The following is a 25,552-nucleotide window of genomic DNA, read 5'->3' on the forward strand; positions in this document are numbered from 1 at the left end:
GCTCTATTTTGATTCAGTAAGATATTCTCTTAAATTAAGAATCACTCATTACCCTCTTCTTTAAGGCAAATAAATTCAGTTATTTTACAAATCTTACTATATTTTTTATCAATTTAAAAAATATTATCTGAAAGGGGTTTTTTTTAAAGAAAAGAGAAATGATAAAATATCTTAAATAACTATTGATAATAAATAAAATTCATTTATTTGATAGTTCTGCTTGCTAGGCTGATTTTGAAGTCATAAAATTTTCATTTTTTGAATGCAAAAATTTAAAAAAATAAATTTATAAGGAAATGAAATTTGATAACAAGGATATTGATTTTTGTCATTTATGGTGAAACTATTTTCTATGATTAGTTCGAATTATTTGAATTATTAAGTTACTCTGAGAATTTTGTAAATAAATAAATAAATAAAAGATTAAATTTAATGTGTTTTTCTTAATTATATAATTGATTGATTTCATTATTTTTATTAATTTCACCTCATTTTTAGTTTATTTTTATTTTCTATTCTATTTTTATTAATAAGTTAGTGCCCTTAAACAGAAAAATATCAAAATTCATTTAAATGTAATAGCTAGCTGGCTAATTTATAATTGCATCACAAGTAATTCTGAACTATCTTTAAGAATTTAATTTCCTTTTTTAAATACTCTCAAACTATTCCTATTCTCAATCTTCATTTTAAAATTTTTATCTATCAACTATTAACTCATTTTCATTTTATAATAATTTTTTTTAAAACCACAGTTGCATTCAATTCTACTTAAAATAAATTTAAATTTTAGTAACATATAGCTTTCTAATAAAAAATAGAAATATCATAATATTTAAAAATATTTCAATTTTCAATTTTACTTAAATATATTATATGTTTCTTTTGTTCTTATTTACTTAAAAAAGTTAAAAAAATTTGTTTCATAATCATAATATATTAGCATTAAGAGCAAAAAATAAAAATATAAGACATGTAAAACCTATAATAATTTCTTTAATTTATCAAATTAACAATTTTTATAGATACTGAAAATAATAGATTGATACTTTCGAAGCATATATATATATAAATCATATATAAACAACGATAGTACAATTTATTAAACTTAATATCACACATCTTTATCTAAAATAATTAGTCTATTATATCTATTAACTAAATAAAATCAAAAAGAGAAAAATGTAAATTTTTATATGAGTTAAAATAAAATATTACTCATTCAGCAATCTTTGAATAAATAATGTATTATAAGATTTTATGAATAATCATTATGTTTTACTATATAAATTAAATAATTATTTTATCTGTTTTGTTTCAGATTCTTCAACAAAAATCTGTTTAAATGAATCAAAATGTTTGCATTTCATATTTTTTTTGAGACTATCATTTATTTTTAGGGTATTCAAAACCTTCTCTATCGAATTTGTGTAAAAGCTATTGATGGCCCATTCTATTAATTTTATCATTTATTTTATTAATAAATTTACTACTTTTACGCCACTATTTGAAAATATAAAGTTTAATTAATTTTGTTAAGGCAAAGTAGTAAATTAAATTGATAATGAGTAAAATTTTTTACTTAAAATTAAAATAAGATTTAAAATATAGCTAATTATTTTAATCTAAAACTAATGAGTTTATTTATTTTAAGGTCAATAAAAATAAAAAATTAGTTCTATATAATATATAAAATGTGTAGTTATTCATTAATACAATCAATTATTATTAATTTTAACAATATTTTATAATTTAATTCATATTAATATTTATTTGTGAATTCAAAAATATTAAAATATCAATTAATTATTAATATATTTCTTATTTGATGTGTGTATCTTAATATATAATTAATTAATTATCAAATGCAAATAATTTTTTTATTATAGTCTAAATAAGTAGATTTAATAAGCGCTTCATTCATTAGTTTCACTTAAATCTATAAACCTTGTTTATGCTATTGTGTAACCATTTTTTTCAATATAACCCAGTATTAAAAATGCAGAAAAGCAAGGAAATAAAAATTCATTTTCGCTTGGATAGTATGAATCCTCTGCAAGAATTTTTTTGGGTCTCAACATATTAAAGTCTTTTCCAAATAGTTTTTCATCAAAACTAATTTCAATGACAAGTTTATTTTGTTGAGAAAATTGTTTTGCAATTTCAAAATCAGGAGTAGTCGATGTGAATGCAGGGAAGATAAAAACTTCATTTATTCTATTTTATTTCTTAAAAAGACTTGGATCAAAATTGATACCCCTATACAATCTGAATTATTTGTCACTGAATATTTCTTTTTATCTGTCATTATAGTTAAATAAAGCATATCTCATTAATTTTATTACTTAAGAGTACGTATCAATCTATTCTTGGTTCAAAATATTTAAAATAGTATTTAACATTTTGTAAAAGGGTCCTTCATAAGTATAGAGCTTAATTATTTCTTTTATTCGTTTTTAAATTTAAATTTAATCATTAACTTCTTAATTATTTTATAAAGCAAACTTAATCTGATTTTCAAGAATTTTTAATTCTTTTGAAGTAAGAAATTAAAAATACTTTTATTTAATCCTTTCAGGATATTATTTAAGAGAGTCATTAACTATTGACAAAGCATCCACTGAGGTTTTTTAGCTTAACCCTTTTTCTGAAAACTCCTTACTTAAATAGTAAATACTATTTTTCTTTAAGAAATTTGGAAATTACCTCAGTTGACAAGCTCCTATTAGGGTATGTTAGTTCACTAAATCACTCAATACTTAAATAACATCCTGAAATACGTTAACTACTTTGGCAACTATCTAATAGTCCATAGCCCATTTGTGTATTTCTATATCATAACAGAATACTATTATTGTTTTTATCCCTGAATATAAGAGAAGATCCTTCATCATCTATTTCCCATATGAACCTGATATGATTATATATGCAACAGAGCTCTATTTTAAATGCTATATGAATTCTTCTTTATTATGTGTGAAGCAAAATATCTTATTTGGAAAAGAATCTTGAATTTTTTAGCAATATTGTCTATTCTCACTGCTAGATATATTCTGATCTAACCATAATATACATTCCTCAGACTAAAAACTAGAAGCAACCTTCATAATTATTTTATTTGTTTCTTGCTATAGCTGTTCTTTTACCAAATTAAGTTCATTATCTGCTTCAACTTTTTATTTTTTTTTCATTTACTTAACATCATCAATACAAGATTATATTTTATTTCTATATTTCTCATCTAAATGTTCCATTTAAAAAACACCAATTAAAGCAGTCAGTGAACCCACTAATGCACAAGCTGAAAGTCCAAATAAATAATAAACTCCAATTGATCCAATTTATAATACAGCATTCGCAAAAAAATGATAATTTACTAATTTTGAGTTATACTCACCATGTTCTTGAACAAAAGTTTTGCTTATTAATTTCACAATTTAATTAAGAATGTCTTTTAAGTCATCAATTTATTATTGTGTATAAGTGTTACATTTTTTCATTTATTCTATTTCCTTCATAATGTGTTATTATATATAATCAATTTAGTTTTCTGCTAACTTTTTAATCTCTAAAGTGAAATTTTTGTAATTTTATTTAGCTTTTATTTGCATTTTTTCGATTTCTTACTAAATTTGTTTGGCTCTACTTGAATTAGAACTAAAAAGCTAACGAAGCTTGCTTTTTTGTAAAGATTCTAAATGGTTTTAAAGATAATCAATAACTTCAGTCATAAACTATTAATATATCATTTATCCCTAACCTAGTTATTCTAGTAATGTTTGATTACTTTTATACAATAAACTTTAAATGATATTCTGCATCTGCACTATTACAGTATTTTATTTAATTTTTTTTCTTTAATTTCTTTGATAAAAAACTAATTATTATATTTAAATTAATAGTACTTTTTTGAGAAGGTATTTTATAAAGATTTAATATTCTAATTTACTAATATTCTAATATCAAAGTCAAATTTTCTTTTTAAAAAATATTTAATTTTGAACAATCGAATTTTATTCTATTTCATTTTCATATTGGACTAAATAAATATATTGCTCACAATCAGACCCTTTTTCTTTACATAATGGCTTTCAAACTTTAGTGTTAGATAATTGGTATGCCTCATAGTTTTTCCAGTAGAACCTTCTGCTCAAGTCATCTTTTAAGATTTGATAGACTTTATGAGAGCTGCAACTGATCTCAACTAAAGGTACTTACCTTACTAAATTAATTGCTTTCTAGAAATCATATCTTTTTTCAAATTAAGGTAATTAAAAAGAATTAGTAGGTGGAGGAAGAGCTTCAATCTTTTCAGTTGTTGAAGGAAGATTTATATATTTTGAAGAGATTGATAGATGAAAAATTAAATGAAGTCAAGCTTATTCCTACTAAATAAAATAATAAAGAAAAATAATAGCTTGAAAGAGCTATCTAAACTTTCTTAAATGAAATAATAGAACTTAATTGGTCTCATTAAATGACCTCCTCAATTTATAGTTCTTTCCTTAAGAAGCATCGATAACGTGATAGGAAGCCAGACAGACTAAATGTGTATTTTCTCCTAGCAGAAATATTCATATTTGTTCAGGATTTACAAAGCCAAGAGAGAAAATATCAATTCTGCTTAACAATAGAGAGTCTGCGTATTCATCTGAAATACATGAAGTAATTTAAAGAATAAATCAAGAACAGAAAATAAATTCTAAGAAATATGAGTTATTATAATTATTGAAATTTAAATGTATAAAATTAATTTTATGATATCCAAATTAAAAAGTAAATGAAATTGAACACAAGTTTTCACAAAATAATTTAAAAATATTTAAACTTCTGAAAAATGAATTTTCTTTAAAAAATATTTTAACTTTATTTTACATTAATTTTGTTATACATTTAATGGTATGAGTAATAAAGGTTAATAAATAAGATGGAAATATTAAATTAAAAAAAAAATCTGGAAATTAGAATAAATATAAAATAATAGTAAATAAAGTATTTATTCATTTTAATCATTTTTTTCTTTAATAATAAAGTGTGTTTGATAAAGTTCTATATAAAATGTAATATTAAATGAATGAAGATGATTTTTATAATGAATAATGGTGTATTGGATAGTCCTTATAAAACTCTATAATTTGGTTTAGTTTTATTACAAAATAAATACTCTTTTCTAAAAGAATTAAAAAGAAGTATAAAATTTTATAAAATCCTAAATTAAAAAAAAAAATATTTTGCTAAAAAAGTTATTGTTTTATGATTGAATATATGTATAGTTATCATTAAATCAATATTTAGTGTTCCCTCCTCTAGATTATATTATACTATAAATCCTATTAGGTCGGCTTTCATATAAATTGATAACTATTTCAAATAAGATTATTTTCCATTAAAAATGAAATTCTTTCTAAAGGTCTTCTTTATTCTAAAAAATTATATCCTTTTAATTAGACATTCAAATAGCCCCACAAATTTTCAATAATATTTATATACGGGCTATTTGGAGACCAATCTAGTGTTGAAAATTCTATATGAATTAAATCATTCTTAGACAATATTAGCTTTATGAATTGGAGCATTATCGTCTTAGAAAATCTAATGACCATAATAAAGACCAGGATATTAGCTCCTTAGCCGATAGCGAAACAAATCTAAGTAACTATTAGCATCTAGAATCCTATGTGCTTAGACTAAAAGCCCTGCATCCTGTATATACAAAGCTCCCCAAACTAAGAGAGACTATGATTAACCACTGAATATTGATAATTTTCTTCATAGAATGGTTCTTCAGGCTTTTTCCAAGTTTTTATTCACCCATCAGAATTATGTGGGCGAAAACTACTTTCATCAGTAAATAAAACTTTTTCCCAATCCATAAGAATCTATTTTCAATATTTTTAGCCAAATTTAAGTTTCTTTTATTTATTTATATTGCTAATAAAAGTTTTCTTTGGATATTAGTAGGATTAATATTTTATATTAGAAATTGATCTACATATGGTGGGTGGATTTACTAACTTCTAAATCTAAATTGTATTAAATTTAATTTATTGAAATGAAAAATGATTTTCTAATAAAATCAATAAAATTTAATAAAATAATTTAGTAATTTGGTTAATATTAAACAAATAAATTAATACAAAGACTAAATAAATTAGAATATATATTAAGTTTTTAAATTGACATTTATGAAGCTTTATAACTTTTTTCTGTATTTTAAATTTTAGAAACTAATTTTTTTATAATAATGTTTTTATTTGAAGACATTAAAATTTTATCATTTTTTTAATTTATAAAATTATATTTAAATTTATTTATTTATTTTTTAATTTAATTTAGTAAATATTAATAAATAATAAACTGATAATAGATTCTTTTCATTAAAGTTAAATTTATTTTTTCCATATAATAAGAAAAACTAAAGTGAAGAAAGAGTGAAAAACAAATTTTAAAAATATTTTATAAATTATTTTAAAAGTTACAAAAAATTTATTATAAAAATATTCAATGAAAAAAACATTTATAAAAATAATCATTAATATAATCCAATCGATATTTATAAAATATTATCTTAAATAAATAGATTATTAAAAATAGTATTTACTAAACAAAAGCTTAATGGTACATTATTGAATTTCTTACTAGAAAAATAGTATTAATTCTGAAATTTTAAGTCACAACTTTGTATAATTTTTTGTAAGGCATGATAAATATCTAAGTTATTAAATAATTATAAAATGAGAATATGAAAGCATGCTTAACCTTTAATAAATAAATATGTTAAATAATCTATAAAAATATGAATAAATTAATAGAATTTATTTTGCAAATAAATAATAATTGGTACATATTAGTTATATTACTAGTAAATAAAGACTTCAAATTGCATTTGACTGCAAAGATTATTTTAGTTATATTAATATGCTTAACGTAGCTTAACATTTTTTACTCATTATAAATTTTATAATTTGATTATTTGATCATTCTTAATACATCTACAAAATTTTTTAACTTTTTATTTTTGCTTTGTTTTTAACTTCCTCTTAAGAAATTTAAAAAGAAAAATAATTTTATTTCAGCTTGAACGTAAATTTAATTAATAAATTTAAATTTGTAAAAAATGTAATTTTACTATCAAATATAATTGATATTAATTTTAATCATATTTTTAATGGTAGATCACAAACTTAATTAAAGTTTAGCCTACGTATATGAGCTTGCTTAATACGATTTAATTTTAGTTAGAAAAATGGTAATATATCACTAGAAGTAAGTATATATAAAGAAGGGACCCCAAATATTCAAGAAGAAATAAAAAAGAATAAGGTTATTAATTAAATGCTTAATTTTAAAAGTTCTAGTTCAGCTAATTAATAAATATTTGAAATATTTAAAAAATTTTTGTCATCCTATTTATGTATGCTATATCTTTAATTCATTTTTTTATTTAAATATGGATCATAAATATCTTACATAAATAAATATAATAAATAATTTAAATATTAAATATTAATAAACTTCTCTAAACTTAAAATAATTAAATAAAAAGACAAAAATGGTAAAATTACAAGCTATTTGCCTTTTCTTTTTGGTACTTAATGTAGGATTTACTGTCTGTGATAATAATGCATCTTAGTCAGTACCTTAATATTTAGCTTTAGTAGCTGACACTAAAATTGCAAGTGCATAAGTTTAAGATTTCATCGTATAATAAATGGCTAACTTAAAACAAAAATACCCAGAAGCTGCTGCTTTGATCGACTAAGACATGAAATCTTTGTCTACTGCTAATCCAACCTTACCCTGGTAAAACCCAGCTGACTTCCACACTACAGTTTTCTATCTTGGTTATGATCCTAAAAACATGGAATCAGAATACTATAAGCAATTTGTACCTGGTAAAACTTACACTCTCCAATCTTCTACATTTGTCTATGTTCCTGGAGCTATTATGTGCACACCCGTTTTCCCCGCTCCTTCAATTAATATTGCCAACAAATGTCCTCACATTACTTTAAAGATTGATAAGTTTTAAGCATTCTAGTCTAATGCAGTTTTAGAATCTTTGTTTACTAACAATGGACCTCTTCAAACTTAATACTAAAATGGATTCTTCATGTAATAAGAATAAACTCTTACTCAAAAGATTTAAAACGTTAAAATAGGCAATGACATAGTTGATATCTACATCATTAAAACAAATTACAATACTGATAAACATATTGATCTTAAAGCTACTTCTCAATATTGTGATGATGCAAAGCCAAAAGAAACTAGTTCTACCTCTTCTAAACAACTTGATTTCTTTTTATCTATTATGATTGCTGCCCTTTCTTATTTATTATTTTGAAGATATTTTAATTGATAATAAATTTTTTAGATTATTTTAATTTGTGACAATATATATATTTCTTATATATTTTCTTTGAAGTTTTAAGTATTCTAATAACTATCCTATCAGTCAGTCATTTACTTATTAGAATCTATTTTTAATTTTCAAAACAAATAAAATGTATGTTAAAAAAATCCAATCTGCCACAATTCTAATTTCTAAATTTTTATTTAATAATATAAACAACCTTAATACCAAATAGAATCAATTATTATTTTAATGATAATATAACAATTAAATTATAAATAGTAAAAAAATTGTTAAAAAACTAATAATTTTATTTAAAAGTATTTAGTATTTTATAAAAGTTTAGAATTAAAACAACAAAAATATGAATTTTTTAAAAATGTAAAAGCCATATTTAAGTGAAAGGAAAGTTTTATGATTAGTTTTATTAAATTTTGAATTTAAAATAAAAATTTAACATTAAATAAAAATTTAACATGATCAATCTGTTTATTGATATGATAAAATAATAATTAATTTAGTAAATTTTTTATTTATTAAATAAAATTTATATTAAAACTATAGAAATTAATATAATATAAACAGAAATAAATCTAATTGCATGCAAAAATATGAGAGTTAGTTTTTATAAAAGAAAACAAAAAAATGATAAATATTTTAATTTTATAAATAAATATGAATTATACTAATAAGATAAAATCTTAAAATTTAATTTCTAATCAATTTATCTTAGTTTAAAGAAAATTTATAAAGTTTGTTTGGGTAATTAGTGGAAAAATATAGATAGGTAGATAGTTATTTAGTTTGTTTTGTAGTTTTCTTTTATATTTTTAATTTGTGAAATCTCAAAAATGTGTGTTGTTATTTTATTTATATTTATATTTCAAATAGGTTTTTAGTTACAAATATTTTCTTTATTCCTCATTTATTTTTTTATGTTATCTTTCATTGTTCAGCATTCATTTATTGTAAGCCATTATCAGCATTTTAAACAGCATGAGTATCTTAAACTTAGCTATTATGAATGGAAGCAACCTTTTATTTAGAATTCTTTTAAGAATCAGGTTGGATAGTTGCAATATCAGCATGTTGATGGGTATTTTTAACTTAAGAAGAACTCAAAGAAACATTCACTTTATTAGATTTTTAAGAACTAACCATGTCGGATTGTTAATTTATTAACTTTTGATCTTCAGATTAAACTTTGTCATTGAGATTTGATGCCTATCTTGAAACGACATGGTTGCTCATTTTTGAAGATTTAGAAGAATTATGGTTATTTTTATGTTCTTAGACTTCATCTTAGCCATCATGATTCTAATGTTATTCCTTTTTAGATGATTTTTAATTTGAAATTGAAGCATGTTCATCCTTGCTTTTACTTTCATTCACTTTTGATTTAGATTTAGAACCATTTCTAGATTTTGATTAGGATTCTTTTTTTGATTTAGAACTACTTCTACCTTTAGATACAGATCTTTTTCTAGTAGAACTAGTTTCTGCATGCATTTACTTAGAGCTTCTTCTTTTAGATTTAGAGTTATTTCTTGATTTTGACTTAGAGTTGTTTCTAGATTTTGACTTAGAATTGTTTCTAGATTTAGATTTAGAGTTATTTCTAGATTTTGCCTTTGAATTGTTTCTGGATTTTGATTTTGAATCACCTGCATGTTTAGACTTAGATTGAGCTTATTTTGAATCTCTTCTTGATTTTGACTTAGAATTATTTCTTGATTTCGACTTAGAGTTATTTCTTGATTTTGCTTTTGAGTTGTTTCTTGATTTTTATTATGAAATATTTCTAGATTTAGAGCTGCTTCTTTGCTTTGATTGAGAGTTTTTTCTAGATTTAGAACCTTCTTTTGCTTTTGAGTGCTTCTTAGAGGATTTGGATTTAGACTTTGAAGAACTTCTCTAGACATTGTGTTCAGTTTCCATAGATTTTTTAACTTAAGACCTTCCTCTTGGCTTAGTGGCTGATTTCTCAACACTCATTTAATTTCTCTTTTTTTGAGATTATTCCTGTCTTGTCTTAGACTTTGAATTTGACTATCTTTTTTTTGAGGAGTTATTTCTTCCTCTAGATTTGGATTTAGAACTATTTCTAGATGTATTTTCAGCTTCCATTTTATTTGATTTTCTAGGCATCTTTACGACTTTTCCTACTTGCTTTGATTTTGAGTTACTTCTAGATTAATTTCCTTTTGATTTAGAAGTTGAATTTCTTTCTTTCTACTTAGAAGGTTCTTTAGATTTGGAATTTTTTCTTGACTTGCTTGATGATTTTTCAGCTTCCATAACTTTAGTGTTGTCAGTATGCTTTTCATCAGTGTGATTCTATTTTCTGGAATTTCTATTATTCTTAGATTAACTTCTTTCATTGTTGGCTTTCTTTTGGTCTTTAGATTTAGAGTTAGAAGAATTTCTTTTAGAAGAGCTTGATGAGCTTCCTCTACTCTTATTGTTAGATTTGTTCTTAGATCCACTTCTATTTGTTGCCTTCTTTGCGTCCTTGCTTTTACTAGCTGAAGCCTTCTTTTAAGAGGCCCTTGCATTTGATCTGGAACCACTAGTAGTTGATTTTGACTTTTTAATACCTTTACGATTAGGAGTAGGATGACTATCAGCTTCCATTTCTTTTACTTTATCAGTTTCTTCTTCTTTATTTTATTCTTCATTATCAGCAGGAGCATGCTACTCATTCCACTCTTTTAAGTGATGTTCATACTCCTCGAGAAGCTTCAAGTGTTCGTCCTCATACTTTTTCTTTTTTTTTTCTGATAAGCCATTCCATTATTCTGAAATCTTTTCATTGATTTTAGAGAGAGATTCATCAGGTAAATCTTTCTAGATATCACTTAATACTTCATTCTTGAATAAAAAGAAAGGTCCTTCAGGTTTAACAGGCTTTTCTTTTTGGTTAGTCTTCTTCTTTTGAGTTTTTCTTTAGTGGCTCATTTCGTAATTAATAGCAAAGGAATGAATGATATTAGATTTTTTGATATTATTTTTGGATATTTTTTAATATTTATAAAATTTTTTGTTTTGAATTCAAATTCTTTGATAATTTAAAGCTAAGATTTATTTGTTGCTAATCTCTACCGCGAAATCTCTAATTAAATCTTGCTAAATTTTGCTTTGTATAATCAATTAGTTAAAAAAAAGAGAAACGCCAAGCATTTAGCTTAAATTTAGTAAACTTTTAGTTTGTTTTAATATAACACACTTTTTATATAAAAATATTACTAAAATGTTTATGAATCTCAATAAAAATTATATTTCTAATGCCATAAATTTACTTAAATGATAACTAATATCAATGAAAATTAATTTTTCAAATAAAATAAATTTTTACTTTTTAGTTTTTACATTCAATTTTTAGCTGATTTTGAGTTTAATTGGTAAAATTAATAAAATCTCATAAATTTTTTTGGAATATTAATGAATATTTTAACTTGGTAACCTATCCTAAAAGACGATTAAGATATTAAAAAGATGTTGAAGAAACTAAATCTTTGTTCTATTTAAAAATAATTATGTAAAAAATACCTCAAATAGCTTTTGCTGTATTCTATTTATATTTATTATTACTATTTATACTATTCTTCTTAAAGAAATTGAAAATTAAAACAGAAATATTTTTCAGTAATAGCTTTTAAAAATTTTTAAGAGAAAAGTTGTAACTCTGCTTTTATTTTACTTTAAAAATTAATTTTTAAATGGCATTTTATTTTAAATATTTATGCATAGCTCTATTTAATTATCAATTTTAATATCATGTGGATGATTAGATTAATTTTGAAAATAAACACTAAAAGACAGTAATTGCTTATTGGTAATGAATATTTTTCTAAAAGGTTATTTATATGAATTTAAATTTAACACTATGCCTCATAAGAAATTAAAAGAATTGATATTTTTTCAAAATTAGTAAATAACCAAATGGATGCTGGTGAATAAATGTGCGCATGTTTGAAAGAGAATCTAAATAAAGAGAAAGGAAACAAACAAGCAAGCAAGCAAGAAAGCAAATAAATAAATAAAAAATTTAGATTTATATCCAAAAACAATAAAAATTGAACAAAAATTTTCAATATCATTAATCAAAAAAAATTTGTATATTGAAATAATTAATCTGGTTAGTATCAAAAAAAAAATAATTAGGTAGTAATTTGCATATAAAATTGATCAAAAGCAAACAAAAATATCAAGCAATTAATAAAAATGGCCTATTTCGATAATTAAACAAGCAAAGGAGAGCTATACGATTTGGAGCAGGAATTAAATTCTGATGAATTTGAAACAAAATTGTATGCCGTCAAGAAAATTATAGCAAATATGACAGTCGGAAAAGATGTTTCACCTCTATTCCAATCTGTCTTAAAATGCCTTTAATACCCTGATATCTAGTTAAAAAAATTGGTCTATTTGTATATTATCAATTACTCTCGTGACAAGCCTGATGATTCAATTATGGTTGTCAATCTTTTTAGAAAAGATATGGAAAATAAAGGTTATTTGTTTATAAATTTTTATTATAAAAGATATGAGATGAATTTATTGATTAATTTAGTTAGTTAGATAGTCGGTTTGGATGAGCAAATATCAACTAGCATAAAATTCAAAAAATTTTTAAGGAATTAATACAGAAAAGTAATATTATTTTTCAATATAAAATCAGGAAATCCTTTGTTAAGAGCATTAGCAGTTAGGACTATTGGTTGTTTGAGAGTGCACAAATTAAATGAATATTTAGTTTCTCCTCTCAAAAATTGTTTAGAAGATGTAGAACCCTATGTCAGAAAAACAGCTGCTTTGTGTGTACCTAAAGTCTATGAAGTTTCCCCTTAGTTAATAGAAGAAGCTGGGTTAATAGCTATGATGCAATAATTGTTAAATACAGAATCAAATGGTTTAGTTTTAGCAAATCTTCTATTGTCATTATAAGAAATATCATATATGAAGTAATTTGATAAATTCAAATAAAAAAGCGATATATTAAATATTTATGTTGATTATTACAACATTAGGGGACAGTTAATACCAACAATAAACTCAGATAATTTGAAGAAGCTGCTTGTTGCTATTAATGAATGCGCAGGTATTAAATTATGCAATTTTTCAAATAATTGTTGAAAGATATTTTATCAATAAAGTATTAATTATTATGTAGAATAAGAAAAGATATGCAAGCAAAATAATCGAAATATCTAAAAATTATGCAAATTAAAAAAAATAGAATTTTCTTTCTAAATTTATAATTAATTTATTATAATTTTTAAATAGAATGGGGTTAGATATCTATTTTAGATTAGCTTGCAGACTACTAAGCAGCAAATGACCAAGAAGCAGAATTGTACATTTATTTTTTATAAATAAATTCATTCTAATTTATTCATTTTTTCAAGGATTATAGAAAGAGTTCTTCCAAGATTAAATCATATTAATCCTGCAGTAGTTTTAAGCACTATCAAGGTTGTTTTAAGATTCCTTGAATATATCACTAAAAATGAATTAGTTGACAGTATTTTAAAGAAACTCTCTCCATCTTTAGGTATTTATTGATTTAATTACTTTTAAATATAATTAATTACAACAAAAACAATAAAAGTTTCCCTTTTGAATTGGGATAAGCCCGAAGTCAAATATGTTATTCTAAAATCCATTTTGCACATTCTCCAAAAGAGACCTAATATTATGGATCAAAAGTTGAAATCCTTTTTCTGCTTTTTCAATGAACCTTACTATGTGAAAAACGAGAAATTGGAAGTATTAGTCAAAATATGTAATGAGAAGAATTTAGATGATTTATTGAATGAATTAAGTGCCTATGTTGCAGAATCTGATACTGAATTCGTTAAAAGATCTATTAAAGCTCTTGGAAGTATTGCAGTTAGATATGATTAAGCTTGTGATAAGTAAAATAAGTTAATTTATTAATAGCTTAATAAATTATTATTATTCAAAGGGCATTCTAAATTATTGTAGAAGTCATTAAAAACATCCAATCAAGTTAAAATGTACACTCTTGCTCTGAATATATTCAAGAAATTTTTATTACTCTTCAGAAGATCTTCCGTAAATATAGAGTCATAAATCCTAAAAATAGAGATACGATGAAACTCATAACACCTTTAATCAGTGAGACTTATGATCCAAGATCTAAGGCTTCAGCTGCATGGATAGTTGGAGAATATGCAGAGTATATCGATGACTCTCTTTAAATTATTTAAAAGATGGCAGAAAAGTAAACAAAATATATTTTATCTCTGGTTAATCTCTTTAAAGAGAAATTCTTATTTAATATTTTCTTAATAAAGCATATTTTTTTCAAATTTCATTATTTATTTTTTTCTTTCTAATAAAAATTAGCTTTTCTTAAGAAGAAAGACTCGTCTAGTTAGAAATTTTGACTGCATCAGTTAAAATTTTTGTTAAATATCCATAAGATTCTTAATAACTTATCATTCATCTTCTTTAAGTAGCAGCTGAAGACAATTAAAATCCTGATGTTAGAGATAGGTTTATTTTTATTTTTTTTTCTTTCTTTTTCTAATAATTTTCTCATTTAAAAAGAGCTTACATGTACTGGAGAATGTTAGCTACAGATCCTAAGAAGACCTAAGACACTGTTTTATGCAACAAGCCTAAAATAGAAGAACTAAAGATTGTTACTGATCCTGAATTCATTGAAAAAATGATTTTAACTTTAGGTTGTGTAAGTTCAATTTTCTCTAAAGTGCCAGAAGAAATGTTCAAGCATGAATCGATAATGAGAAGAAAGTAAAAAATTTATTTAATCTCAAAAATATTTGTTAAAATTTATTCAAATGATAAAAAATTAGACCTATTATTATCAACATTGAAAATCTCAAGAAAGAAATAAGTTAAAAGAATAATACAAGCAGTATTTCATCAGAAAAAAGCAATGAAGCAAAAGCTCCAAGCTCTTAAGGAAATATTGATCTTTTAGATGTAGGTGATCATCAACCATAAACAACTCCTGAAATTGCTTAGCCTGAATTAAAAACTTCTAAAACATAAGATTTGATTGATTTAATTGATGCAAATGACAATGTTGCTCCTGTTTAACAAATTCCAAATTAAATAAGCAGTCCAACATAATAATAAAGTGGATTAGATTTATACAACATGTCTGGAATTTAGTTTTAACAACCTACAACTACTATCACTTCTCAACCTGCTCCACCTATTTAAATTTAACCTCTAGGTGGATAATCAGTTGAAGTTGATATGTTTGGAGATCCTATCATTCCTTCTTAACAACCATAAATTGAATCATTTACTGAAGTACCTGCAGAAGTAGATTTTTTTAATTAGTTAAATATGAAAGCATATTATGCTATTTTTAAAAATATTAGGAAGTACTCAAATAAGACGTGAAGGGTAATGCTGGTTAGAGTGGATTAAGCGTAAAGGCTAACTTTATAAATGAAAATAATACAGTTTACTTAAATTTAGTTATCACAAATCATACACAAGTTGCAATAAGCAATTTCCTATTGTAAATGAGATAAAACTACTTTGGATTTAAGCCAGAAGCCTTCCCTAATGTTTCATTAAATCCTCTAACAACTTAAGCTTTTAAAATAAAAATTAACAATTCAGGAAATAAAGATCCAAATCCTCCTTCTATTCCACTTCTTTTTACAGTTGGATTAAAATGTAGTTTGGATGTTTTCTTATTCTAAGTCCCATGTTTATATCACATTTTTATGGTAACTACTTAAAAATAATTTTTAATTAACTTAAATAAATATAATTTTTACTAAAAAAGTTGCCAGATGGCGAATTAACTAAAGAAGATTTCAAAAAGTTTTGGATGGGCTAACCAGAATTATCTTTTGAAGTAAAAAACAATTTCAATAAAAACTATTATCAAGAAAATGTAATTAAAGCTCATTTGAAAAGAAATAATATATTCCATGTTGCAACTCGTCCATCTCCTTCAGGACAAGGTAATTAATTAATTAATCAATTGAGTTATTCATTTTTTAATTTAGAACAATTTTAAAAACATTTTTTTAAGAATAATAATTATTAATATTAATAATTTAGGAACTTTCTTCTTTTCTTGTAAAACTGGAGAAGATTTTATATTTTGTATAGAAATTAGCTATGTAAGCGATACTTCTTGTAAAGTTATATGTAAGTCGAAACATTAGAACTTTATCCCTCTTGTTCTTTAGCTTTTCAACTTCTTACTTACAAGATAATGATTATAAAATATTTTATTTTAATATAATTAATAATTATCTAAATTTTAATGTAATTAATTAATTATTTTTTATTTTGTCTATAAATAAATTAAATTAACTTTCATAATTAAAATTATCTAAATTATGCACAATTTTTTAAATAAAATTCAATCAAAATAGCTTTTATTTTTAAATGCTTTTAATCATTTAACTTAATCAAATATAAGCTATGCTATAAAATAAATAATTAAAGTTAAGTGGAACACTCCTTTATAGGTTTTCTTTTCACTTGTAATTTTTTTTCAAATGGTTAAGGTTTAAAATTTTCCCTTAAGTTAGTATAAATAGCATTGGAAATTTTATTTATTTAATTGTTATAATTTTTTTTTGAGTATTTAGTATTAGCTCTATTATATTATGATTAATAATTTAATAAGTAAAGTTTTTTAGAAGAGTTAAAATTTGAGACAGATAATACTTTATTAAAAAAAATTTATCTTTGAATATATTGTAAGTTGATTTTATCTCCCCATAATTTCTTTAAAAATTCCCTCTTGCTCCTACTAAAACAGGATTTTTCAAATTTACCCCTGTAAACCCCAAATATCCTATCAGTAGCTGCTATTAATCACCAGAATTGACTCTCAATCACCTTATTTCTTAGGTTGTTGAAAAAACATTAAAAAAATAAATAAATTTCACAGGTGAGGAAGTTCGCTATATGGGGCAAAACCTAGATGTGAGATGAAGCGCTTAGCTATGAAGTATAGTGAAATTAATCAAATATAAATGAAAATTAATAAAGAAAATTGATAAATGAAAAAATAGATTAATTACCAATTTTGTTATCATAACAAAAAAATAAAGGTGCAATAAAATTTTCTACTATATTATGAAATAATATTGCAATTATAATTACTTAAATTAAGTGATAACGTCAATATCAATATGTGATTTAAATTATTTATGCATTATTATTGCATGATTATTTTTTATTAAGCATTTAAATATATGATGTATTCTACAAATCTTTGGTATTTTTCTCAAAACTTAAGTATTCAAAATGTAATCTTTTAGGTAGCAATCTTATTTTATTGGGAATAAAAACTTTTCTGCATTTTTATTATAAGCAAAAAGAAAATTATTATTTTTAAAAAGACATAAATATATACTGCAGGTTTAGCTTAACATTCATCTTTAAACTTCAACAGAATGTTAAACAAAATACTTTTAATTTTGTATTATAAAATAGATTAAAAAATATATGTTATTTAATTAAAACTATATCTTTGGAATGGATGGATATTTTGATTATTTTATTTAGATAAATAGGCTGCTTCAATTTTAATAAAATTAAGTCAGATTCAGATTAGGTAAGGGAATCTTAAAATATATATAAAAAATCTGATTAGTTTGTTATTATCTTTTTTAGTATTTTTTGTTGCTTTTCTAATAAAAGACATCTGATATAATTAGCAAATAAAAGCAAATTTCTTTTAAAAGATTAAAAAAGTAAACCTTTTTTAAAAAATAATATTCATCCTTTTTTTAAATTAAATTTAATTTAAGCTTAGCGTTAAAACAATAAATTATTTTAATTATGTTTATTTGTTTTTGAGTAAATATTATTAATTATTTAAAAAAATGACAGAATAATGAATTAATTATGGAAAAAAATGTGTTTTATAATCACTTATTTTAATAACCACAAAAATTTAAATTAAAAAAATCAACTGAATCAGATTCAAACAAGCTTATATTTAAATTAAATGGTAAAAACTGTTTGTAGATTTTAGAATATTTAATTCATTAGGATTGAGTTTCTAGTTGAAAAAAATTTTCGATAATTTTTTTTTATTTTTTGGACTTCAAATTAATTTAAAAAAATAAGATAATCTAAAAATATTATTAATAAATAATGATTAAAATATATTTTATTTAAACTAAAGTTATTATCTAATATATATATATATATATAGTAATATATTTACATTAAAATAAAATTAAAAAAAATAAAGTATTTTAATTTGTTAAGAATTCTTCATATAATTTAAAAAAAGGGTGATTCTATTAGTATTTGAAGAGCCCTACAATAATATATGTATTTTATTTATTTGGTAAGATTATATACATTAAATACCTTATATCTAAAATTAATTTTACACTCTACAAATAACGGATAACAACTTTAGTGTTAAAAAAATAAATTTAAACCTTATTTATTAGTATTTTTAGACTATCTCATTTTTATTAAATTTATTTGAGTTTTATTCTAAAAGTTAACAGAGTGTCATCCAAAAATTTACTTCAAATTACCTATTGATTCAAAGAAGTTTTTTAATCTCAAATATATTTCTTTATCAATATTAAATTAATTCTTAGTTTCAATTTTTATTATTTCAACAAAGTCTTTCAAATTAAATGATTCATTTGCTTTTTGGAATAAATCGATTGAATATTCAACTTCAGCATCAATAACTTCTGTACCATTCATAAAACTTAAATAAGGTTATTTATTACCTTTAACTTTTAATATATACCTACTTGTAATAAATTTATCGCTTAAAATTAACAAGTTGAGGTAATATGTTAATTCATCGTCATTTTAAAATTAAAAAAATTCATGGTTAAAATTATTTTCAGGTTTCACCTCAAAACAATTATTGTTTTTGAAAATTTCGCTTATGGTATCTTACATAAAAATGTATTAGCTTTTTTAATGAACTAAATTACAATAACCTTTAAAAGTTATGGGATAATACTGACACTTACTTAAAGGTATCTTTTCACAAAATTCTTTTTGTTCTTTATAATTATAACTAGTATTTTCTATATGTTTAATAAATACATTTAAAGATTATTGATAGGTATTTAGCTTTTATAAAAAATCTGTATCGTCATGTAAGCAAATATTAGTTTGTTTTTCATTTTAATGCAAAGTTTCTTTTAATTTTTTTTAATCCTATTTAATATTTTTAAGTAGATTGTTAAAATTAAATCTTTGATAAAAAGTATCAATTATTTACTTATTACTTTTTAGCTATTTTTCTATACCTTAAATGAGATTTTAACCTTAAATTTACTCAAATTCAAATTAAAAATGTTTTGATATGATATTCTTAACTATATGCTTAGAAATTTCATCTTTTAATCTTTTAGGTTACTCACTTTAATTGAATAGCTTTAGGAGAAATTTATTCTATTCTCCTGATTTATAATTTTTTTCTTCTAGTTATCTGAACATTTCATACGCCTCTTTTGATTAAGTTTAAGAATAATTGGTGATTTTGTGTTGTTTTAAAAATTCTGATTTTTAAAAGTAAAGTAAAACCTAATTAGGATGCTAATCATCTATAATAGTTTTTAAAACTAAACCCAATGTTTTATCAAATATTTAACTAGATGTAAAACTTTAAGTTAAATATCTTTCAGCTATGAATCCTAAAGCAAATAGACCTAACCACCCAATACCTGAGACAGAAAGGCAATAAGGTAAAATTGTATTGGCTATATTAAAGTAGGTCATTAATTCCATCTATCTTCTACATATTTTTCCTTTTGAATATGAATATGCATCAAATCCAAAGCTTATAGTAGATAAGAAATAATTTTGCCATTTTGCAGCAACATTAAATACTTGTTTGAATTTAAAGATATCTTCAACGACATTGTTAATTAAGTAAAATTATCTAAAAAATTATCCTCCACTCCCAAATATATTATTTATTCCAGAAATAAATGCATCTATCTTATCTATAATTTTTTCTGGAGCGCTATTAATTTCTAATTCTATTTATTTAGATTAAACATGAGATTGAAAAGTTAATTCCTATAGAATTTTAATTATTGAAAGTTTTTCTATGATTTTTTAATGGTCTGGTCTGCTTTTTCTCAAAAAAGGGCTTAATTAATGTGCTAATGACGAGTAATATAACTACTTTCGAGATAGGAAAATATTATTAGGATTCTATTATGCTTCAAATAGAAAGGGTGTATATGATGCTTTTAAAAAGTGCTTTTGTATAGAATTTAAAACCTTATTGTTTAATTCATTTTGATGATTTTATTCGTTATTGCTTGATATTTTATTAAGAAATAATTTCGAAATATAATTTTTCATTTCTGGGGTATTTTAAAAATCTCCGATAACAATATAAATAATATTGCTCAATTTTTCGGCTATCTTAATTCTTTAATCATTCAAATCCTTAGAAATATTTTATTTATTCTACCTTCCAATATTAATTAAATTAAAAATATTGTTGTATTATTAATACAATTCAAGTACTTTTTTGAAAGCAGTCATATAATCATCCAGATTATTTATTATTTTACTATTAATTGTTTTTTTTATTTTCATAAATATTTTTTCATCAACACATATTGGTTCTATCTAATTTACTCCTTCAAATAGAGTTTTTTTTTACAAATCATCTTCTATAATATCAACTTGAATAAATTTTCCATATTCAGTAAAGAAATTACTTTGGAATTCAACACTCTATTTATTAAATTTATTCATGTAAACTAATCCTTTATTATTTCTTTTTTCAACTCTTTCTATAGTTAATATTTTTTTTTCTATTAAATTTAATTAATATTTTATATAATCAGATTAATTATTAGTTTAAGAAAATTGAAATGTCATTAGTTCTCTTAAATATAATGAATCTATAAATGAAGAATCTTAATCAAACATTTCCTAAATAAAAAAAAAGAGTTTATTTAAGACTTATGGCATTCCGTCTCTTACATCTCTCTCAGCATCACGCATATAAAGAACTTTAAATTCTGTAATTCTATTTCTCCTTAAAAAATCAGAAATTATTTTTAAATTATGATATTAATTTTAATTAGCTTCTGTTCCTTCAAATCCTGGTGTGTCAATGAAAAAGTATTTCACTTTATTATACTCTACTAGGAAAATTTAACAAAAACTTGTTATTGATGTTGTTCCTGATCCTCTTAGTCCTGAAATTTATTTTAATTACTCAATTAAAGACGATTTTCCGACTTAAGACCCACCAATTAAAAGTAGATGTTAGATTTATTCTCCTTAATTCCAAATTTATACCTCGTCCCAGAATTAAATGATTTTTTTAATTTTATTAAATAAATGAACCTCTTAGCTTTAAATATATTCTTTGTATGCTAGTAAATCATTAATATTTTCTTTTTTATTTGACCATATTTGTTATTTTAAAAAATCAACTTTATAATTATTAAATATTTTTAAGTTTTCTTGATGAGTTTTGTCAAAGCATGTTTTAACAACAATATGAAGATTTTAAGCATATTGAATATAATTTAAAGCTTAATCTTTTTTTTTGAATATTTCTACTCTTTTTCCAGTATATTAGTCTTATAAGTAGTGGAATCCAGCTTCTTGCCAATTGAGAAGGCAAGTTGATTAGAAGTATTCGTCGACTAGCTATTCCACATCCTTAAATTTAATTTAATCTCCAAACAAATCATAAAGAAAGTAGGTATATGAAAATTCTTAAATATGTTTTAGATGGTTGTTAATATCTTTATTAGATACGCAAATAATAAATAAATCTTAGAATCTATATTTATATTATTTTAGATATTTCACAATATTCAGTAATATTTAGTATCTATCATCCTATGTATCATTTATACCAGGAGAATCTATAAATTTTAATTCGTTTTTTTTAAAGGTTCTACATTTTTATGTATGTGAGTTTCCTAAATGACCTATCTCCGCTCTAGGATCACCAGTTAAATATTAAACAAAACTGCTTTTTCCTACTCCTGTTTCTCCCATAATCAAATATACTTTTTAAGTTTCAAATGCGTCTTTTTGGCTTTAAGATATAATTGTATTAATATTTGCTACAGTATTATTTTTGGAAAATTCGAAAAGAATCTAATTTTTCCATTTTTCTTTTTCTTAAATTTAATTTTCATAAATAGACTTATTTAATATTTAATTAGATAAGAATAATTAAGATTATATGCTTGATTCATCTTATTATAAGTTAGAAATACCTAAAGTTTAACTAATATAAATTGATTATTACATTGTTGTTTATTTTTAAGAAGCTTGATTACTTAAAACTTGAATTTAGTTCTGAATTTTGGAATATTAGGGAATCTATGACGAAATATTACTGGTATTTATATTCTCATTTCCTTCTTCTAATTTTTATTTATATTCTTATTCATAATACTAAAATTAAGATAATATCACTGATTCATTTTCTGATAAACTAGAAATATCTAAATTATCACTACTAGAAATAGATTATTATACTGTTGTTTATTTTTAAAAAAGATGATTACTTTAGATTTAAATTTAGCTCTGAATTTAGGAATATTAAGAATTCTGTGATGAAATATTACTAGTATTTATATTCTAATTTCTTGCTTCTTCTTCTTATTTTTGTTCTTAATTTTAATGCTAACTCAAATTTACGTCTAAAGTTGGAGTTGATTAATCAAGCTGATTATATTAGATTTACTTTTAATTTATAATATTGAGGTCAATATTTCTGGTTTTTAAATTCTCGTTTTAAAAATTTTCTTTACTCTTTAATGATAATTATTATTCGTAATAATCCATAAAAATTTTTTTTTCCTATTCACATTTCTTTTTTTACTTTTCATTAAGCTTAAGATAGCTTAATTTATTTTCAGCTATTATGTATTTATAATAACCAAATTTTTGAAAATTTTCTTTTTCAAGAAATTAGATTTCAATCTGCAAACTATTTAGATATTTTTAAAAATTTGCTTAGTCTATAGATTATTTAGAGGTAATGTTTAAGATATTATTATAGATTTTTTCAATTTTATTTAAAATATTATCTAAATATTTTTTTTTTATATTCTCACAATTTTCAGCATTTTTGGAATTTAAATTTTAGTTTTCTTATATATAATATGCTAACAGAAAACAATAATATCCATATCGATCAAAGCCTTCTTATTCTTCTTCTTCTTCTTCTTCTTCCAAAATTATTATTCTTTCTTCTAATAATTTAAGAGCTTGTAAAATTTATTTTTAAAAGTCTTCTTAAAATGAGCTATATGAAATAAGCTCAATTATATCATTCAATATTTTTTTTATTTTTACTGATTTATCATCAAATCTCTCAGACATCAGTTTTTAATATTTATCATACAGGCTTTTATCTTCATTCTTAATTAGTTCTACTTCAGCCTTTAACTTATTTTGGCATTATTGAATAAGTTAGTTATTTGTAGGTAACTAAGAACTGAGTTGATTTAATTCAATTTCAGTATTCTTAATTTTTTTTATTACTGACACTTTGTATGTTTTTAAATGGTATAAAAATATTTTTTTCTAATTTTCGTTTAGATTAAGGTATTTTATACTTTAATTTGCAATTAAATATTTGTAGAAACAATACATATCATAGTCTTCATCTTCTATACATTTAATATCATTTTCAATGTGCTTTAAAAAGAGTTAAAACATTAATTTTTTGTCCTCGAAACTATCATTATTTTATTAGTTTAAAATGAATAAATTATACTTATCATGTGCTTCCTTTACTTCTTCCATTTCAAAATATTATATTCTATGGTTTTATTTTTTTATAATTTTTTATTTTGTTTTATTATTTATACTTTTTGAGGATGTATAATGCCTATTAAAATCTATTGTATACTTAATTCTAATTAATTAAATATTCTAAAACCAACAAACAATATTAACCAATTAATTTAAATATCAGCTTGTTTAAATCTGATTCAGTTGATGTTTTATAATTTAAATTTTTGCGGTTATTAATAGATTTGATTACAAAAAACATATTTATTTCCATTATTAAAATATTACGTAATTATTTTTAAATTATTAATAATATTTACTCAAAAACTAATAGAAGATATAGCTAATAAACATTTATAAAAAATTTTATTGCTTTAAAGCTATGCTTAAATTAAATTTAAAAACAGATGGAGATATTTGTTTAAAGATATGTCATTTTAATTCTAATTGTAAAGGAAATTTGCTTTTATCTCCTCTTCGTATTAGATATCTTTTATTTGAAAACAATAAAAAATAAAAATAAAAAAAGCAATAACATATTTTTAAAAATATCTTTTATATTTTAAGAATTTCCCCAACCTAATCTGACCCTAAATTAATTTTACAAAGATTGAAACAATCTATTTATCTTAATCAAAATATCCATTCCAAAGATATAGTTTTAATTAAATAACATATATATTTTAGTCTATTTTATAATGCAGAATTAAAACTATTTTTTTTAACATTCTATTTAAGTTTAAAGTTGAATGTTAAGCTAAACCTGAAGTAAAAGCTGATTTCTTTCTAAAAATAATCATTTTACTATTTGCTTATAATAAAATGCAGAAAAAGTAATTCCTGATTATATTTAATATAAGATTGCTACCTAAAAGATTATATCTCTGATATTTGTGATTTGAAGAAAAAAAAACCAAAGATTTGTTTCGAATAATGATGTCATATATTTAAATAATTAATAAAAAATGATCATGTATGAATAATGCACAAATCACTTATATTAAATAAGTTTTTATAATCATCTTGAGATTGGTGTTATCAAGTAAATTTTAGCTTTAAATTCTAATATTATTTAATATAAAGCACCCACAAAATAATATTATTATCATTTTCAAATATACAGAATGAAAATAATATATTGATAAATTTTGAGCTAATTACCTTAATATCTAAAATTTCGATGTATAGCCTTGAAAAAGGCAGTACCCTAGAGTAGTATACATATATATACTTCAATCTTAATAAAATTAAGTCAAATTTAGGTTAGGGGAATTTTTAAAATATAAAAGAAAATCTTTTTAGAATATTATTGCATTTTTTTATTATTTTTTGTTGCTTTTTGAATAAATAAAATCAAATTTCATATTAATTTTTTATAGCAAAAGAATTATTGAGATAACTCAATAGTCTTTATCTTCTTTAATACCATATACTTAT

The 25,552-nt window shown here is 22.2% G+C and overlaps 7 protein-coding genes across 7 annotated transcripts; 4 read left to right on the top strand and 3 right to left on the bottom strand. All coding sequences in view use genetic code 6, as the record gives it.

The window, feature by feature from the left end:
• Positions 1–1,916: 1,916 nt before the first annotated feature.
• TTHERM_00155630 (transmembrane protein, putative) lies at positions 1,917–3,821 on the bottom strand (the record flags this gene model as incomplete). Its single annotated transcript, XM_001009689.2, has 1 exon — positions 1,917–3,821. The coding sequence occupies one exon, from the start codon at positions 3,819–3,821 to the stop codon at positions 1,917–1,919; it is 1,905 nt and encodes a 634-aa protein (XP_001009689.2).
• A 263-nt stretch (positions 3,822–4,084) lies between these two features.
• Positions 4,085–4,655, top strand: TTHERM_00155620 (hypothetical protein; the record flags this gene model as incomplete). The annotated part of the gene is made up of 5 exons (XM_001009688.1): positions 4,085–4,115; positions 4,141–4,210; positions 4,243–4,267; positions 4,316–4,496; positions 4,531–4,655. The coding sequence occupies 5 exons, from the start codon at positions 4,085–4,087 to the stop codon at positions 4,653–4,655; spliced, it is 432 nt and encodes a 143-aa protein (XP_001009688.1).
• Positions 4,656–5,528: 873 nt separating this feature from the next.
• TTHERM_00155610 (hypothetical protein) lies at positions 5,529–5,753 on the top strand (the record flags this gene model as incomplete). The annotated part of the gene is made up of 1 exon (XM_001009687.1): positions 5,529–5,753. The coding sequence occupies one exon, from the start codon at positions 5,529–5,531 to the stop codon at positions 5,751–5,753; it is 225 nt and encodes a 74-aa protein (XP_001009687.1).
• A 1,766-nt stretch (positions 5,754–7,519) lies between these two features.
• On the top strand, positions 7,520–8,347 carry TTHERM_00155600 (hypothetical protein; the record flags this gene model as incomplete). The annotated part of the gene is made up of 1 exon (XM_001009686.2): positions 7,520–8,347. The coding sequence occupies exon 1, from the start codon at positions 7,553–7,555 to the stop codon at positions 8,345–8,347; it is 795 nt and encodes a 264-aa protein (XP_001009686.1). The 5' UTR covers positions 7,520–7,552.
• Positions 8,348–9,301: 954 nt separating this feature from the next.
• TTHERM_00155590 (HMG box protein, putative) lies at positions 9,302–11,314 on the bottom strand (the record flags this gene model as incomplete). Its single annotated transcript, XM_001009685.3, has 1 exon — positions 9,302–11,314. The coding sequence occupies one exon, from the start codon at positions 11,312–11,314 to the stop codon at positions 9,302–9,304; it is 2,013 nt and encodes a 670-aa protein (XP_001009685.3).
• A 1,266-nt stretch (positions 11,315–12,580) lies between these two features.
• TTHERM_00155580 (adaptin amine-terminal region family protein) lies at positions 12,581–16,596 on the top strand (the record flags this gene model as incomplete). Its single annotated transcript, XM_001009684.3, has 13 exons — positions 12,581–12,869; positions 13,038–13,320; positions 13,387–13,457; positions 13,643–13,712; positions 13,765–13,910; positions 13,968–14,274; positions 14,325–14,603; positions 14,729–14,878; positions 14,933–15,139; positions 15,202–15,679; positions 15,739–16,095; positions 16,155–16,335; positions 16,436–16,596. 13 exons carry the CDS (start codon positions 12,581–12,583, stop codon positions 16,594–16,596), a joined length of 2,979 nt encoding a protein of 992 aa, XP_001009684.3.
• Positions 16,597–18,865: 2,269 nt separating this feature from the next.
• Positions 18,866–24,127, bottom strand: TTHERM_00155570 (50S ribosome-binding GTPase; the record flags this gene model as incomplete). Its single annotated transcript, XM_001009683.2, has 1 exon — positions 18,866–24,127. The coding sequence occupies one exon, from the start codon at positions 24,125–24,127 to the stop codon at positions 18,866–18,868; it is 5,262 nt and encodes a 1,753-aa protein (XP_001009683.2).
• Positions 24,128–25,552: the final 1,425 nt, after the last annotated feature.

The sequence above is a fragment of the Tetrahymena thermophila genome, assembly GCF_000189635.1.
Source record: "Tetrahymena thermophila SB210 genomic scaffold scf_8254776, whole genome shotgun sequence".
NCBI classification, from domain to species: domain Eukaryota; phylum Ciliophora; class Oligohymenophorea; order Hymenostomatida; family Tetrahymenidae; genus Tetrahymena; species Tetrahymena thermophila.